The sequence below is a fragment of the Podarcis tiliguerta genome (genome assembly GCF_965153285.1).
Source record: "Podarcis tiliguerta genome assembly, chromosome: 1".
In the NCBI taxonomy this organism is placed as follows: Eukaryota; Metazoa; Chordata; class Lepidosauria; order Squamata; family Lacertidae; genus Podarcis; species Podarcis tiliguerta.
This window is the reverse complement of record NC_139534.1, coordinates 3,044,419-3,058,528: the sequence shown is the minus strand read 5'-3', so window position 1 is coordinate 3,058,528 and position 14,110 is coordinate 3,044,419. Positions and strand designations below refer to the sequence as shown.

Sequence of the window (14,110 nt, the reverse complement as noted above, 5' to 3'; positions counted from 1 at the left end):
TAATACTGAAAACTCTTTCTGTTGCCTATCTAGTGAAATCTTAAAACAATGATTTTACTACTTATAGCTCTGTCACCACCAACCAACTTGGAACTTGATTCCAACCCCAAAACTGGAATCCTCACTGTCTCATGGGAAAGAAGCACATCTCCAGGTATTTATATTGTGCATGGCTAGTAACTGCCCTTTTGACTGAAGATCCTCAGCAATCCTGCTCATTTACTTGCTTGGTTTATACCAAGCTGAGCTGTCATTTGGGGCATTGTTAACCAGATACTGGATACATCTGTTATTGTGCCATTTCTAGTACAGAGGGAAAGGAGGGCATTTTGAAAAAGAATAGCACCACTGAAATCTGCCCACTAAGAAAAGAAGGAGGGTAAGAATATGGTAACTCTTCTACAACGTATTGCATTTCTTTGTGAATGCCCCCCCTCAAAGCTATCAAACACCTTTAAAAGGTTGTCTTTCACAAGATTTGTGTTAAAAATAATGTCTTTAGCAGAAAAATGGAAAATTAACATTGAAACACACCATAGATCTGTGTCTCAGTATGTTCATGAAGCACATCTCATTGGATTATATTGAAAGTATATATTCCTGCAACTTCTATAAGTCTATAACAAATGGAAACATCAGAATGCTTCATACTTGCCCCACATTCTGTGAAAACAATTATGTGTCACAGGCAATTGGAGGGGACCTTCTTGCTGTCAGATTTCCAGATTTTAAGACCATTTAACATCTTTAAATAGCTGTGCTCCTGTGTAGTTTTAAGGAAGTACAGTATAAGTGCCAACTAAGCCCTTTACTTCTGTGCTTTAGATGTAACTGGATACAGAATTACTACTGTCCCTACAAATGGACAACAAGGTTTCACTCTAGAGGAAGAAGTTGATGCTGAACAGACATCCTGCATCTTTGAAAATCTGAGTCCTGGAGTGGAATACAATGTCAGTGTTTACACAGTCAAAGATGACCAGGAGAGCTCGCCCATCTTTGAAACCATCACACAAGGTAAAATTTAAAAACTGAGCAGCAGATTTGACAAATTTCACAGGGAGCCATCCTATAAATTTCTGTACTTATGAAAGCCGTACCTGAACATCTTTCGGTGAAGATTTTTCATTGGTTGTGTGTATGTTTATTCATAAATAAATCCTGTTCATTTCAGTGTGATTTACTTCTAATTAGGATCACAGCCCTGGACACCAAGACAAACATACTTGCTCATTCCGTATGGTTTTTATACTATTGTCTTATTTTGCATAGGTATACAACAGTGTTGAGCAGACTGGCCTTGGATTCGCTGCCTCTGACTCAGGGGAAATGGATCACTAAACATTTTGGTTTATTCATATGTTACATTTTGTGTGGGTTTCCGTGTTGCTGTATCAAATCTAGACAAACCAGATCAAGCACCAGTTAATAATGGTCAGAGGTGTGAAGAATGTTTTAGAAAATAAGGTTCTTATTTGTTCAGGTGACATTGCCCATTGAAAATCAACAGTGCTTGAGGTTTAGAAGGATTCTGGTGGAGGACCAATGTTCTCTGCTGCCGGGTAAGCTCACTGAAGAGTCAAGTGTACCGTCTCTGTATTGAGCTGTTGTCATGCTGATCCCAGATATCATGAAATACAAAATGAGCAAGTTGGTCCAGTTGATCCCTAGTAAAATATTAAGCCTTCATCTGTGTTTACTCAGATGTTAGCCCTACTTTATTAACAGTGAGACTTGCTCACAGGTAAATGTGCATATGATTGCAGCTATAGACCAAGAAAAAGTATCTCTTTGCTCTTTATTTGTGCTCAGAAGTATGTGTTATGACTGAAAATGTACACCCTGCCCTTCTTCTGTTGTAGAAGATGATGGTCTGGGATGTCTCAGTCTAGCCTTGTGCTTGTAGTGCTGTAAAACCCCAAACCTGTCATTATGGGATTTTGCCTTATCCCCACCCCAATGGCTCCCAGCTCCCGTGTTTCACAGATGCTTGCCATTAACACTGCTTGGCATTTCTGTGCTCTTGTTGAGTCTCTCTTTGCTCCTATGGGCAACTAACACCCTGGTTTGAGTTAATTCAACAATCAGGTCCTTAACCCAATGCCACTTTCTAACACAAAGAAGCACTGGGGGAAAACTTTTTGTATGTCTTTAGTGCTTTCTTTACAGGTGATATGGTAAGCATATCCCACAAAGATAAGTGGTTATTTGGTAGAAAATTGATACTTTCTTTTTCAGTTCTGCTCAGTGGTTCTCCATAACAGAATGGAAAAAGGTTCTGCAATTATTAAACCAATGTTTTGCACCAGATGTAGACCACCTTTGAAAGATTCCTTATCAATTTAAGAATTGTATACTCCTCCCACCAAAGAAAACTAAAACACACATTTGCCCTGAAACAGGCTGTGTCCCTTTCAACATCTTTCCCATCCCTCTATAGTATAGTAGCACATAACATATTTTACGTAAGCGCCTCAAAACTGTGCCTACATTCAAACACAAAGTGAGGTAGGATTATGTTTCAAGGCTATGATCTTTCTAAAAGTTTGCACTCAGAAAAGAATGGCTTTGTTAGATACTGAAGTTGATAGGAGTGAACGTCTGTAGTGCAGGTCAAAAAAGCAGGTATGAAAGAAGCAATATTAGTCCCCTTAGTCGCTCTTTTTTTAAAGTGCCTTCTCGGTTGTGTACTGGTTGGCAACTTCCCCCGCCCATAAGTCTACAGCCTTCTGGTCTGTGACATGACACATAGAAACTGTTTCCTCCCCACTTTATCCTAATTGAAAGTAGAATATTTAACCAAGGCAATTGCTTTCGAGTAATACTGCATCTGGCAAAACAATCTGAACCTGATTATCTGTGTGGAACATGTATAACCCAGGCAAGCTGTCATTAACCACTAATGATTTGTACAAGGAAAACTTGGTACGGGCAAGCATATGTGTTAGTTGGAGAAGCAAACTTTTAAGACTGTGGGGCTCAATCATTAGTTGATAGGGTCTCATACATTCCTGCCAATTTGATTCCCCCGGCCCCCCAGAGATGGGCTCCTTTGTTGTTTTACATATGCTGGAGCAGGTGCCATTTTGCTCCATCCTGAAAACATATTTGCTGGCAGAGTGTTTCATGAGAATTGGCTGCAAATCCTGCAGAACAGCTCTAATGACATTCAGAAGAGATATTTTGCAGGTATTGTAAGAGGGTTTAGCTATCTAACCCATTGCTGTATGTTGTAAATGGTGGACTTGCTTTTCATAGGGAAATATCGCATATCACCACAATTACTTCGCTAGTTCTTCACTTTTAATTCACTGCTGAATTCACTGATGATCACTGCTTTTTCTCTCTCTTCCTTCTTGTTGTATTTTGCCTCCGTTTGTCTTTGGCTCCCTGTTTTGCTCTGTAACACAATAGAGGTGCCCCACCTCACTGACTTAAGCTTTGTTGACGTAACTGATACAAGCATCGGCCTGAGGTGGACCCCACTAAATGCCTCCACCATTATTGGCTACCGCATCACAGTAGCTGCAGCAGGAGAAAGTGTCCCCATTTCTGAAGATTTTGTGGACTCTTCAGAGGGACACTATACGGTCACAGGCTTGGAGCCGGGCATTGATTATGAGATCAGCGTAATCACACTCATTAATGGCGGAGAGAGTGCCCCTGCTACGCTGACTCAGCAAACTGGTGATTGTTGAAGACCTCCTGTGTTGAGAGGACTGTTTCATGCTGTCACTAGCTGCTTGGACGACTGGTTTTCTCAGTGGAGAAATGGGCCTCTTGCTTTGTTTAGGGAGAGGTGGCCAGGGGACATTTTTGGAAGTTCAATGGGAACAGATATTATACACATAATTTCCTTTTAGTATTTCCACCAATTTGAGGTTGAATCTTGCATCTAAATAGCAGGTTGAAGCATCTTGCCAAATTCTCAGGGGATGATAATTTATTTGGCTTTTGCAATTCTATCTCCTAATGTTTTTGTGGCTAGAAAACATTTCTCTTTAACATTTCTTCTCACAGCTTTATTATCATTTCACTGTGCGTATCTGAGCTGGGCTTGAACCCACATCTCAGAAGTTTCAGAACCTATGTGATGTATCCTCATTGGCTTTCCTAGCCACAATGGAGATAAATGAAATAATCCAAATACAAAAGCAATATCTTGGAGTCCATTGTCCTAATCCTCACTTAGTGGCCCAAGAGTTCAAGTGATTCCCCCAAAATGGTCTGGGGAAGAAGGCTTCCTCCAATCACGCTAGTGACAGGCATGGCAGTCTTTGAAACCTCTGTAGTGCATGTACAGAAAATGACCTGGGAGTTTGTTTTGCATGGAAAGACTAGTATGTTCACCTTCGCTGGGTAAGGCTTTATAACCTTTTCCTATGTAAGTAGTTGTAGAGTCCTAGAGACTTCACAGCTGTTGTTCACCCTCCCCTCTGTATGCATGTTAGTGTTATGGAAGTGGTGCCTTTTCCCGCCTCTGAGCTGCTGTGGAGCACATTGGGCCTCTCTGATTTGAGACGGACTGCAAGATCCAGGCAAAAGACAACAATACAGGAACTCACTGCTTGTCTTTTTTCTTTTTTAAAAAAGTAGTATTATGGAATACATTTGGAATCCATAACGGTTTTGCTGAGAGGTTAAAGGTGCTTTACATCAGCTTTAACTGTGTAATGAAAGACTGAAAGATTACTGCAGCTTACTTTCATGGAATGAAACATAGTTTAGTAGTATATTTGCATGGGTTTGATTTTGTAATGGATTCCTCCCCCCCTTTTTTTGCATGGGATTGTTTGTATATTTTTGAAACACTATTGAATCGAATTCCGGTGCTTCTAAAATTACTGAAAATATTGTCCTTTTACCTCAGCTGTCCCTCCTCCCACTGATCTGCGTTTTACCAATGTGGGCCATGACACTATAAGAGTAACTTGGACTCCACCAACATCCATTGAACTGACCAACTTCCTTGTTCGTTTCTCACCTGTGAAGAAAGAGGAGGATGTTGCAGAGCTGTCTATCTCACCATCTGACAATGCAGTGGTTTTAACAAGTAAGAGACAGATTCATTGATACGTTTTATCCAGTCATCAAACTGATGTGATTTGATACTGGAATTGGTAGACTTTGGGGGAGATGATTGGCTAGACGTCTACTTTAGACTCTTGCTGTCACTCTTTATCTGCATTTTCTATGGCTATTTTTCATCCCCCCCCCCTCAATTCACCAAATCTCATTTTGATGGCCTTTATTTCATTTTTCTCTTTGTTGTTACTACTTTAAACTCTATGCAAAAATTCTTATGAGGAAATCATGTACTGGAAGAAACGTTGTATTAAATTATAAATACACAGTGGGGTAGCCCTGAAAAATTATGTTTCTTTTTGTTTGGAATTTATCCATCCCACAATAGAATATGAGCTCTGTCACCAGTACCTGAGTCCTGGTAGGCCAACAGTACATGACACATCTGACCCAGCCTAAACTCTCTGAGATGCTCTTAGGTTAAACATTTTCTGCTGGCAGTGTTTCTCATCTCTCCCAGACAGTGAAAATGTCAGAATTAAAGAGTTGGTGCCATTTGTACTTTAGTTCTTATGTGCATTTTTGACAAGTACACAATTTGCCAAGGCCTTGGTAGAAAAAATTAAAGAGTTTTGTTGATGGAAGTAGATATGGAAACAGTACAAGCTTCAGGGCAGTAAAGAATATGGAAATTCTACCTGGAAATGCTTTGTGAATAAATGACAATAGGCAAAACTGTCAGAGAGTGAGAAACTTCTTTTGTAGGCTGGAAAGATCCATTGGGGGGAGGGAACCAGCTTTTCCCCCAGCATATAATGCTGCATGCTCAGGTAATGTAACATTTAGAACTTTGCTAAACAAAATAGCTGGAAATGACCATTTTTGTTTAGCAAAGGAGCTCTGCTGGGTAAAAAGCTGAGATTTGTAATTGTTTCAAGAGAAATTTAAATATCCTAAATCGTTGCTGTTTTAACTCTTCAGATCTTCTCCCTGGCACCGTGTATTTGATCAGGGTTTACAGTGTATATGAACAACGTGAGAGTAAACCTCTGAGCGGAGAGCAGAAAACAGGTCTGTAGTATGACAAATATTGAAAATGTCTTCACTTTCTTTCTACTAGTTTTATTTCAAACGAGATTTGTGTGGTATCAATTTATTAAGATTGTTTTGCTATTTCAGTTGTTCAAAAATATTAAGGATTTTGAAACTTTTTGTGTAGATTTTGCTTTACAAATTGGTCTTAGCAAGCCAGTTTTAGAAAGAACTATCATGCCATGATGGCTCTGTTGAAGTTGGTCCAATACAATTTCATAACTTTAGGACTCCACATTCATAGCCTTATCCACTATTGTTATTCCTTCCCCTTTCAGTAGAGGAAGGGTTTGGTGTTTGAACAACCTATTATGGCCCACATCTCATAGAATCATAGAATCATAGAATCATAGAGTTGGAAGAGACCACAAGGGCCATCGAGTCCAACCCCCTGCCAAGCAAGAAACACCATCAGAGCACTCCTGACATATGGTTGTCAAGCCTCTGCTTAAAGACCTCCAAAGAAGGAGACTCCACCACACTCCTTGGCAGCAAATTCCACTGTCGAACAGCTCTTACTGTCAGGAAGTTCTTCCTAATGTTTAGGTGGAATCTTCTTTCTTGTAGTTTGGATCCATTGCTCCGTGTCCGCTTCTCTGGAGCAGCAGAAAACAACCTTTCTCCCTCCTCTATGTGACATCCTTTTATATATTTGAACATGGCTATCATATCACCCCTTAACCTCCTCTTCTCCAGGCTAAAGTTACCTCCAGGCTAAAGTTACCTTTACCTCCAGGCTAAAGTTACTCTTTACCTCTTAAGAGCTGTGGTTGATGGGACTTTGGTTTGACTGAATGTTTCCTATCTATTTTAATATATATCCAATGTATATGCATGCTTTTTCTACAAAAAAAGACATTGACTTTACTGTTCAGCTGGTTTACATCTCCTTTATTTTCCTATGAAAATAGGCCTTGATTCCCCAACTGGGCTTGATTTCTCAGAAATAACAGCCCATTCTTTCACCGTCCATTGGATTGCTCCTCGTGCCACCATCACTGGCTACAAAATACGCCATTCCCTTGAGCAGGGGGGAAGCAGACCCAAAGAAGTCCGCATTGCTCCATCTCGCAATTCCATCACACTCACTGACCTGGTTCCAGGGTCTGAGTACGTGGTGAGCATTTCTGCATTCAATGGCAAAGAGGAGAGCTTGCCTTTGATGGGACAGCAAAGTACAGGTAAGACCTAGACAAGGAAAATAAAATACAGCTTTTAAGTTCTTGAGACCAGGTCACAGAGTTAATTGAAATGGAACACATAACATCAGATATCTCCCTTCTTGGGCTTAGATATGGACAATTCCTCTAACAGCTCAGGGGAAGAAATCGAGTCAAGAAATTTCACAATGGATTGCAAGTGAGGCATTGACCATATAACAGTAAGAACCTACAGGTTTACTGGATGGTTTTGAATGGCAGCTCAGGAGTTATAGGCATCATTCTCAGTTTTATTCTGCTTCTGTTACTCATGGAGTTGTGGAAGGGACTGCAGCCAACTGCTAGGAAGCCAGTCAAGGCCTCTCTTCATCCTTTCTGAGATTTCCTCAGGCACATTTTCAACCCTATCAGTGTGGCCTCCAGAACTAGAAAGTTTTGGCAGGTGTTAAGAAAAGACTAGAAAACGGAACTAAACAATATACAGCATATGTACACGATGCTGAAAGTAGCAGCTTCATGTCCCTTGCTCTTCCCAGTAACATGGAGGCAAAATACGTGACATTTTATTGAGTTTCCCAATCCCTTCATGTGTAGGTAGGGACACACGCAGCACAGTGATTTTTCAAGTTGCTGCATTTTTGGGGGGAAAAACAGCATTTCTGGAGAAAGTAGAAGAGAGTAAGCAGGACTTAGAGCAGAGCCAGCTCTACAATTGGCGCACTGAGGTGGCAGCCTCAGGCAGCAGAAACCTCCAAGGTGGCAGCCCCACTAGGGCCCCTCTGTCGCTGGTGCAGAAGCAGTGCCAGTATCGGCACCAATTTCAGATGAAATTGTGGGAGATCATGTGGAGCATGCAAAGATATCTTATGATTTTGGCGAGATCTTGCTTGAAATTGACGCCAATGCCGGGGTCACTTCTCTGCCAGCAGCGGAGGTGGCAGTGGCAGGGCATTTGCCTCAAGTGGTGAAACAGGACATGCCGCCCCCGACTTTCAGTGGCAGTATTTGTTTTATATTGTCTGCTTTGGACCATAGGTTTTCAAAGTGCTGAATATCACATGTCCAGTACCCAATTCCATGGATTCTTGGTACAATCACAGAATCAAAACCCAACTGAAGATTCAGATATGGGTTTAAATGGCAGCTTTCTAGCGGGCTTGCAGTTACTTGGCTAGTTACTTTCCTTCAGAATTATTTCCACTCCAATAACATGCAAGTGCTAGTGAGGCATCTCAGAGGGGGAATACAATGATGAAACATTGCCTGCCTTGGAACCAGTGCAGAATATAGTTCTAAAATACTACCTTGTCTAGAAAGATGTCTGCAAAAGGAATCTAAAAGCTTTACTGGGCAGTTGCACTGTACAGTATGGCATGTGAACTGAGAGGATGTGGAATATTCCTAATTTTCCCTTTCTTAAACCCCTCTGTCTAGTTTCTGATGTTCCAAGAGATCTGCACGTCACTCCCACTGGCCCCACCAGCCTGGTCATCACCTGGGAGGCTCCTGCCGTTACCGTCCGATACTACAGGATCACATATGGCGAAACAGGTCAGTGCTAGATGGTCTTAATACCTCGTATTAGAAGTTAAAGCAAGACTCTGGAGGGAAGGTTTTCAGTGACTTAAGAACACTGCAACACTTTGATTGACTGCTGTGGCTCTGACAGACACTGGATAATTACAATTCAAATACAAGTTAGAAGGGAGGTAAAAGGGATCAGAGCTACTGGCACAGCCCTGACAGCTGCATGTTCAAGGGAAAGGGGCTGATGTTTACACGGAGCATCTTGTGGGTATCAAACCCCTTTCACACTAACGCTAAAAAGATGAATGTCAGTGGTGGGGACTGTATATGTGTGGGAGGGGACATTTGTGTACCCCTTAATTTGTCCAAGTATTGAAAACTTAACATTTGAGAGGACTTTTTCTGCACCTGCTGGTCTGTCATCATTATACACAGTATTAACTGGTAGTAAACGCAATCTTCATGGGTTTCCCAAAGACAGTCCCACACCATGTGCATTACAAGGATCTAATTTAGGCATCCTGGTGGCATTAATTGTCATGGGGGGATTGTAATGCTACTTTCTATGTATCTTATACATGATTGTTTTATTGCTTGTTATTTTTTCTGCAAATTGCTTTGAACCCTTTTTGGGGATAAAGACCATTTGCAAATTTAGTTATTAAATTTGATCTGCATGTCACTCCCCCTGGCCCCACCAGGACAGGAGTGCCAAATCGAATAAAAGAATTGATCACTTGATGTGGTGCACATTTGAATGGCAATGCCCATCATCTTCAGAGGGGCAGCCCCCTCAAATATTTTAGGGGGGGCCAAGACCCCTCGGCTCCTAGGTGTTGGCTCCTGTGACCTGGGAAGCTCCTACCATTAGCAGGATAGCTCATTCGGTAGAGCATGAGACTCTTGATCTCAGGGTGGTGGGTTTGAGCTCCATGTTGGGCAAAATAATCCTGCATTGCAGGGGGTTGGGCTAGATGACCCTCGTGGTCCCTTCCAACTCTGCATTCCATGATTCTATGTACTACCACCATCGTCATTTTTAACAACAGCTGTGAGCTTTTGACCATCTTGTGCTATTGCTCGTAGGTGGCAGTGGGCCTGTTCAAGAGTTCACTGTGCCTGGACATGTCTCCACTGCGACAATCCCTGGACTTAAGCCTGGAACAGACTATACCATCACTGTGTATGCGGTCACTGGACGTGGAGACAGTCCTGCCAGCAGCAAACCAGTCACTGTCGACTACAGAATAGGTAAGACAAATGGACATTTAAGAACTATTTATTCCGCCTGCTCACTTTTCTTTTTTAAAGGGTGGGAGAGCAAACCAAATTATTCACCCCACTGGCTTAATTCAACAATTCTGTCCATCATGCAAAAAGACTTCTAACCCATTTAAAACCCTTGCATCTTGCTTTTTGATGAGCTTGAGATTGCTGGCAAAAACTATGGCTTTGTTTTCTAAAACTTCTTGATTTACATCAGGATGGTAACACAACAGTGCTTTCCATTTGTTTGAATCCAAATGCGCTGCAAATGTGGCAGGCAGTAAATGTTGGCGTTCTTATTCATCTAGTTTAACGCTCGTTTCCAACAATGGCCAGTCAAATGCATCTGGAAGACCAATCCCCAAAGGAGAAGGGCAACAGTGGCCCCTTGTCTGCTTCCACATGTGATATTTCACTATGTTGTGGTCATGTGGAGGCTCTATTCAATTATTGTAGAGCATGGGAGAGGCTTACATGGGATAGGTGAGGGTGAGTGGGTGGAGCCAAAGGAAAGCACAGCATCAGTGATTTGGCAGAGGAGCAAAATGTTTAGGTCCCTCATGGTGGCAATCCATGGTTTTAAGGATTATGCTGGATCCCAAAAGTGGCTAACACAGCCGTGGATTAAAGCAATATTATGCTCAACCATATATATTAATTTTGTTAATATGTACTTTTGAAAGATTTATACCCCACCTTCTCAAAAATGAAGTTCTCAGAAAAAAGACCCTTCTAAAAATACAACATAAGGTAGCATAAAATGAAGTAAAGTAAATCACATAACATATTTAAAATTTGGCAGCACCAGTATAAAACGACAAATTAAGCATTAGTGCAAAAGCTAAAATGATAAAGTAACAAATAAAGTCTCAGGAGCAATGGCTGTTGAATCATTCAGTTATAGGGTAAATAAAATCTTAGCCTGGTACCTAAAACTGAACAGGCCAAGCCTGAGGCAGGTTCCCCGTGGAAAGAGTGTTCCAGAGTTGGGGTCCATAATAGAGAGAGCTGTTTTGGGGGTAGCCACCCACCTCCCTTCTGATGGTGAAGATAAAGGCCTATAATGATTATCATAGTTGGCACACAGGTTCAAATTTGCCATAACATTTTTGTGTGTGAAGAAAACTCGGAGAAGGAGTAATGTATATATATTCCATTATTTAATTCCCCTTATCTGTTAAAATCCCAAGATTTAGCTTGCAGACTAAAGCTTTCTGCTGATTTCCCCCTCTCCCACTTTCTTCACCCCAACTTCCTTATCTACAGTTTTTGAATGCTTGTTCCCCAAGACCACATCATGGAGAAACAAGGCTCTGGTGTTACCACTGCAGGTTCCATATGAAATTCAGACTATTATTTAGTGTCGTTGAGAAATGTCTTCTAACTGAGTTACTTTAGGCCTTGGAGGACCAACATGGCCACACCTCTGCTGAACACAAGGTGGCCAGTCTTCTTTAAGGTCTGTCACAGAAGCCAATGAGAGGTGAATGATTTTAATTCTTTTACGTGCAGAGATTGATACACCATCCCAGCTACAAGTGACTGATGTTCAGGACAGCAGCATAACTGTGCGATGGCAGCCTTCTTCTTCCCCAGTTACCGGTTACAGAGTGACAGCTGTTCCCAAAGATAACCATGGTCCCACAAAAACCAGAGTTCTCTCTGCAGGTAAGAACAGTGCACACATAAAACTCAGAGAGGGACACCCAAGGGAAGGAAAAGTCCATAATCTAAGCCTGACTTACTCGCAAGCCAAAATGTTGGGTCACCACTGCACCTTCCCCATAGGCCAGCTTCTCTCTCTTGTGCTTTTTCAGAATGCACTAGCATAAACAGAAATAAAAAAAATTAAAAGCCTACAGGTCATAAGAAGCCTTGGCAGAATAGCAATGTCTTCCTCAGTTACCAGAATGTTCCATGGAGTTCCACAAAGGGCTGAGATAACATGCTAAAATCAGAATTGTGTACATGACTGAGGCAAAACGTGGTCCCTGGAGAGGCACAATGGCCAGGACCTAAAGAACCACGCAGTTAGTTCCACATACCTAGGTGTGTTTGCATCTGATGCTAAATTATGGTGTAATGCTCTATGCACAAGCTGGAATGAGCTTCAGGGAGGTGTGCCTCTCTTCTCCTCCCATCGCACTGATGTGTGTGAACCTAGGAATCATGGTTTATTACAGACGTTGATTCTTCCCCCATTCATACAAATCAAGTTCTACTCCGATTAGGAGAAACAGGAGGAGGTGCCCAAGCCTGAGGCTTTGCTCAGGTTTGTTCTGGCTCATGCATTTAGTTCTAGAACAGCTTCGCCCAACTTGGTGGCCCTCTAGCATGCTGGCTGAGGCAGATGGGAGTTGTAGTCCATTTAATAGTCACGTGAGACTAAGGCACTGTACATAAAGGTAACATCTTCTGGACCAACATGGTGTTTAGTATACCTCTTCTAGAATGACAGAACAAGTCTGCAGCAGTGGACAAGCATCGTGGTCTTGAGATGTGTTGGCAGCATCCTAAGAGTATTTTTGTCAAGATTGCAAATATTGTTATTCACCTTTAATTAGACATCTGATTTCCTCCTTGCAAATGTTTGTTTAAAAGCCCCCAGTGTACAATATATTTCATTGGAACTGGCTTATAGAGCAAAGAATTTCTGCATTTTTCATTCTGAAGAAATTTGAGTGTGGAATCCATTAACAAAGCATCTTTTGATCTGGAACTATTTGTGTTAATCTAGAGCAAGTCGCCTTTCCACTTGGAGCACAAACGAATACTTGCACAAGGGTCTCAGTTGTGACAGAATGAGGCCATCCATAAATAACATTTCATTCCTGATTAATGTTTTATTGGCCTTTTGTTGCAGATCAAACTGAAGTTACAATTGATGGACTGCAACCTACAATTGAGTATGTAGTTAGTGTCTACGCCCAAGGTCAAAATGGAGAAAGCCAGCCTCTGGTTGAGACAGCTGTTACAAGTATGTATTTTGCATTTTCTGAGTTTTACAGCAGGAACACAGTGTCTCTGAATGCTTGAATTCATTGGACATATCTACTTTCAGAAATCAGTGCAAAACACAGAAAACAGCATCATTCCCACTGATACAACCTAGAGAGGCTGCTAAAACTTGGTTGCTCACCCCAGCCTCAGAAGATGTGCTTTGAGTATGGCTAAAAATGGTCAATGCAAAAAATGAAAAACCTTGACTCTTAATTGCTTTTAAATGTGTGCGAAATATTGTACTTCCTATGGTAAGATAGTAAAGGTGACAGCTGGAGATTACAAACTCCTTTTACATACTATCTGACAAAGATACTAATGCTGAGGTTGCTTATTTCTTTTCTTTATTCCTGTCAGCAGCCTGTGGGGAGGTAAATAAGCAATAACAGTGAAATTAATTTAAGTCACTTGAAAGCATAAATTCAAAGTTTTAAATCTGCATATCAAATTTTGATGAAAAACAAAGTGAAGGAGGAGACGAGCTCTCTCTCTGCGTGGAGCACAATCCAGCATTTTAAACCCTGAAGTAAATCTGCACACTAGCAATGCACATTGAGGCACAAATACTTCCTGGTGAATTCATCAGCTGGTGAGTTTTACTGCTCGCCATGTGCTCTGTGCCCTGACAAATCAGGGCAGACTTGCCCACAGTAATACAGTCAGGGTATGATCATTCCATGTCCAAGCGCTCCGGCTGTGTGGGATCAACAGAGCTCTATTTGCCCCCCCCCCCACCACTCAATGTATTCACAGGAGAATGGGAAGTCTATGTGCACCTTCCATATCCCCATCCAGCCTTCCTTCCTTTGCCTGCACATATTGAACAAGCAGAATAGGGGGAGGGTTGGATAATAATATGTGAAGAGCACGGCTAGATCACACCAAAGGTCCATCTTGTCCAGCTTGTGCACAGGTGGCCAGCCAGATGCATCTGGGAGGCTCATAAGGAAGACATGGGCAGTGTGAGCAGATCTTCTGTTTCCTGCTTAGGGAAGGAGAGGAGAGCAGGGCTCCACTGAGCACCAGGGGCTCCTCCATGC

The 14,110-nt window shown here is 41.8% G+C and overlaps 1 protein-coding gene across 8 annotated transcripts in view; it reads left to right on the top strand.

Moving 5' to 3' along the window:
- The window catches only part of FN1 (fibronectin 1), a 69,952-nt gene that overhangs the window by 39,468 nt on the left and 16,374 nt on the right, over positions 1–14,110 (top strand). For 4 of the 8 annotated variants that reach the window (XM_083400374.1, XM_083400373.1, XM_083400372.1 and 1 more), the window contains exons 23-32: positions 68–154; positions 826–1,017; positions 3,415–3,687; positions 4,871–5,053; positions 6,007–6,096; positions 7,029–7,298; positions 8,712–8,828; positions 9,891–10,055; positions 11,583–11,738; positions 12,934–13,047. In XM_083400374.1, coding sequence (XP_083256500.1) covers positions 68–154; positions 826–1,017; positions 3,415–3,687; positions 4,871–5,053; positions 6,007–6,096; positions 7,029–7,298; positions 8,712–8,828; positions 9,891–10,055; positions 11,583–11,738; positions 12,934–13,047 — 1,647 coding nt within the window. The remainder of the gene's footprint in view (positions 1–67; positions 155–825; positions 1,018–3,414; positions 3,688–4,870; positions 5,054–6,006; positions 6,097–7,028; positions 7,299–8,711; positions 8,829–9,890; positions 10,056–11,582; positions 11,739–12,933; positions 13,048–14,110) is intronic. The other 4 variants (XM_083400378.1, XM_083400377.1, XM_083400376.1 and 1 more) reach the window with 1 other exon arrangement.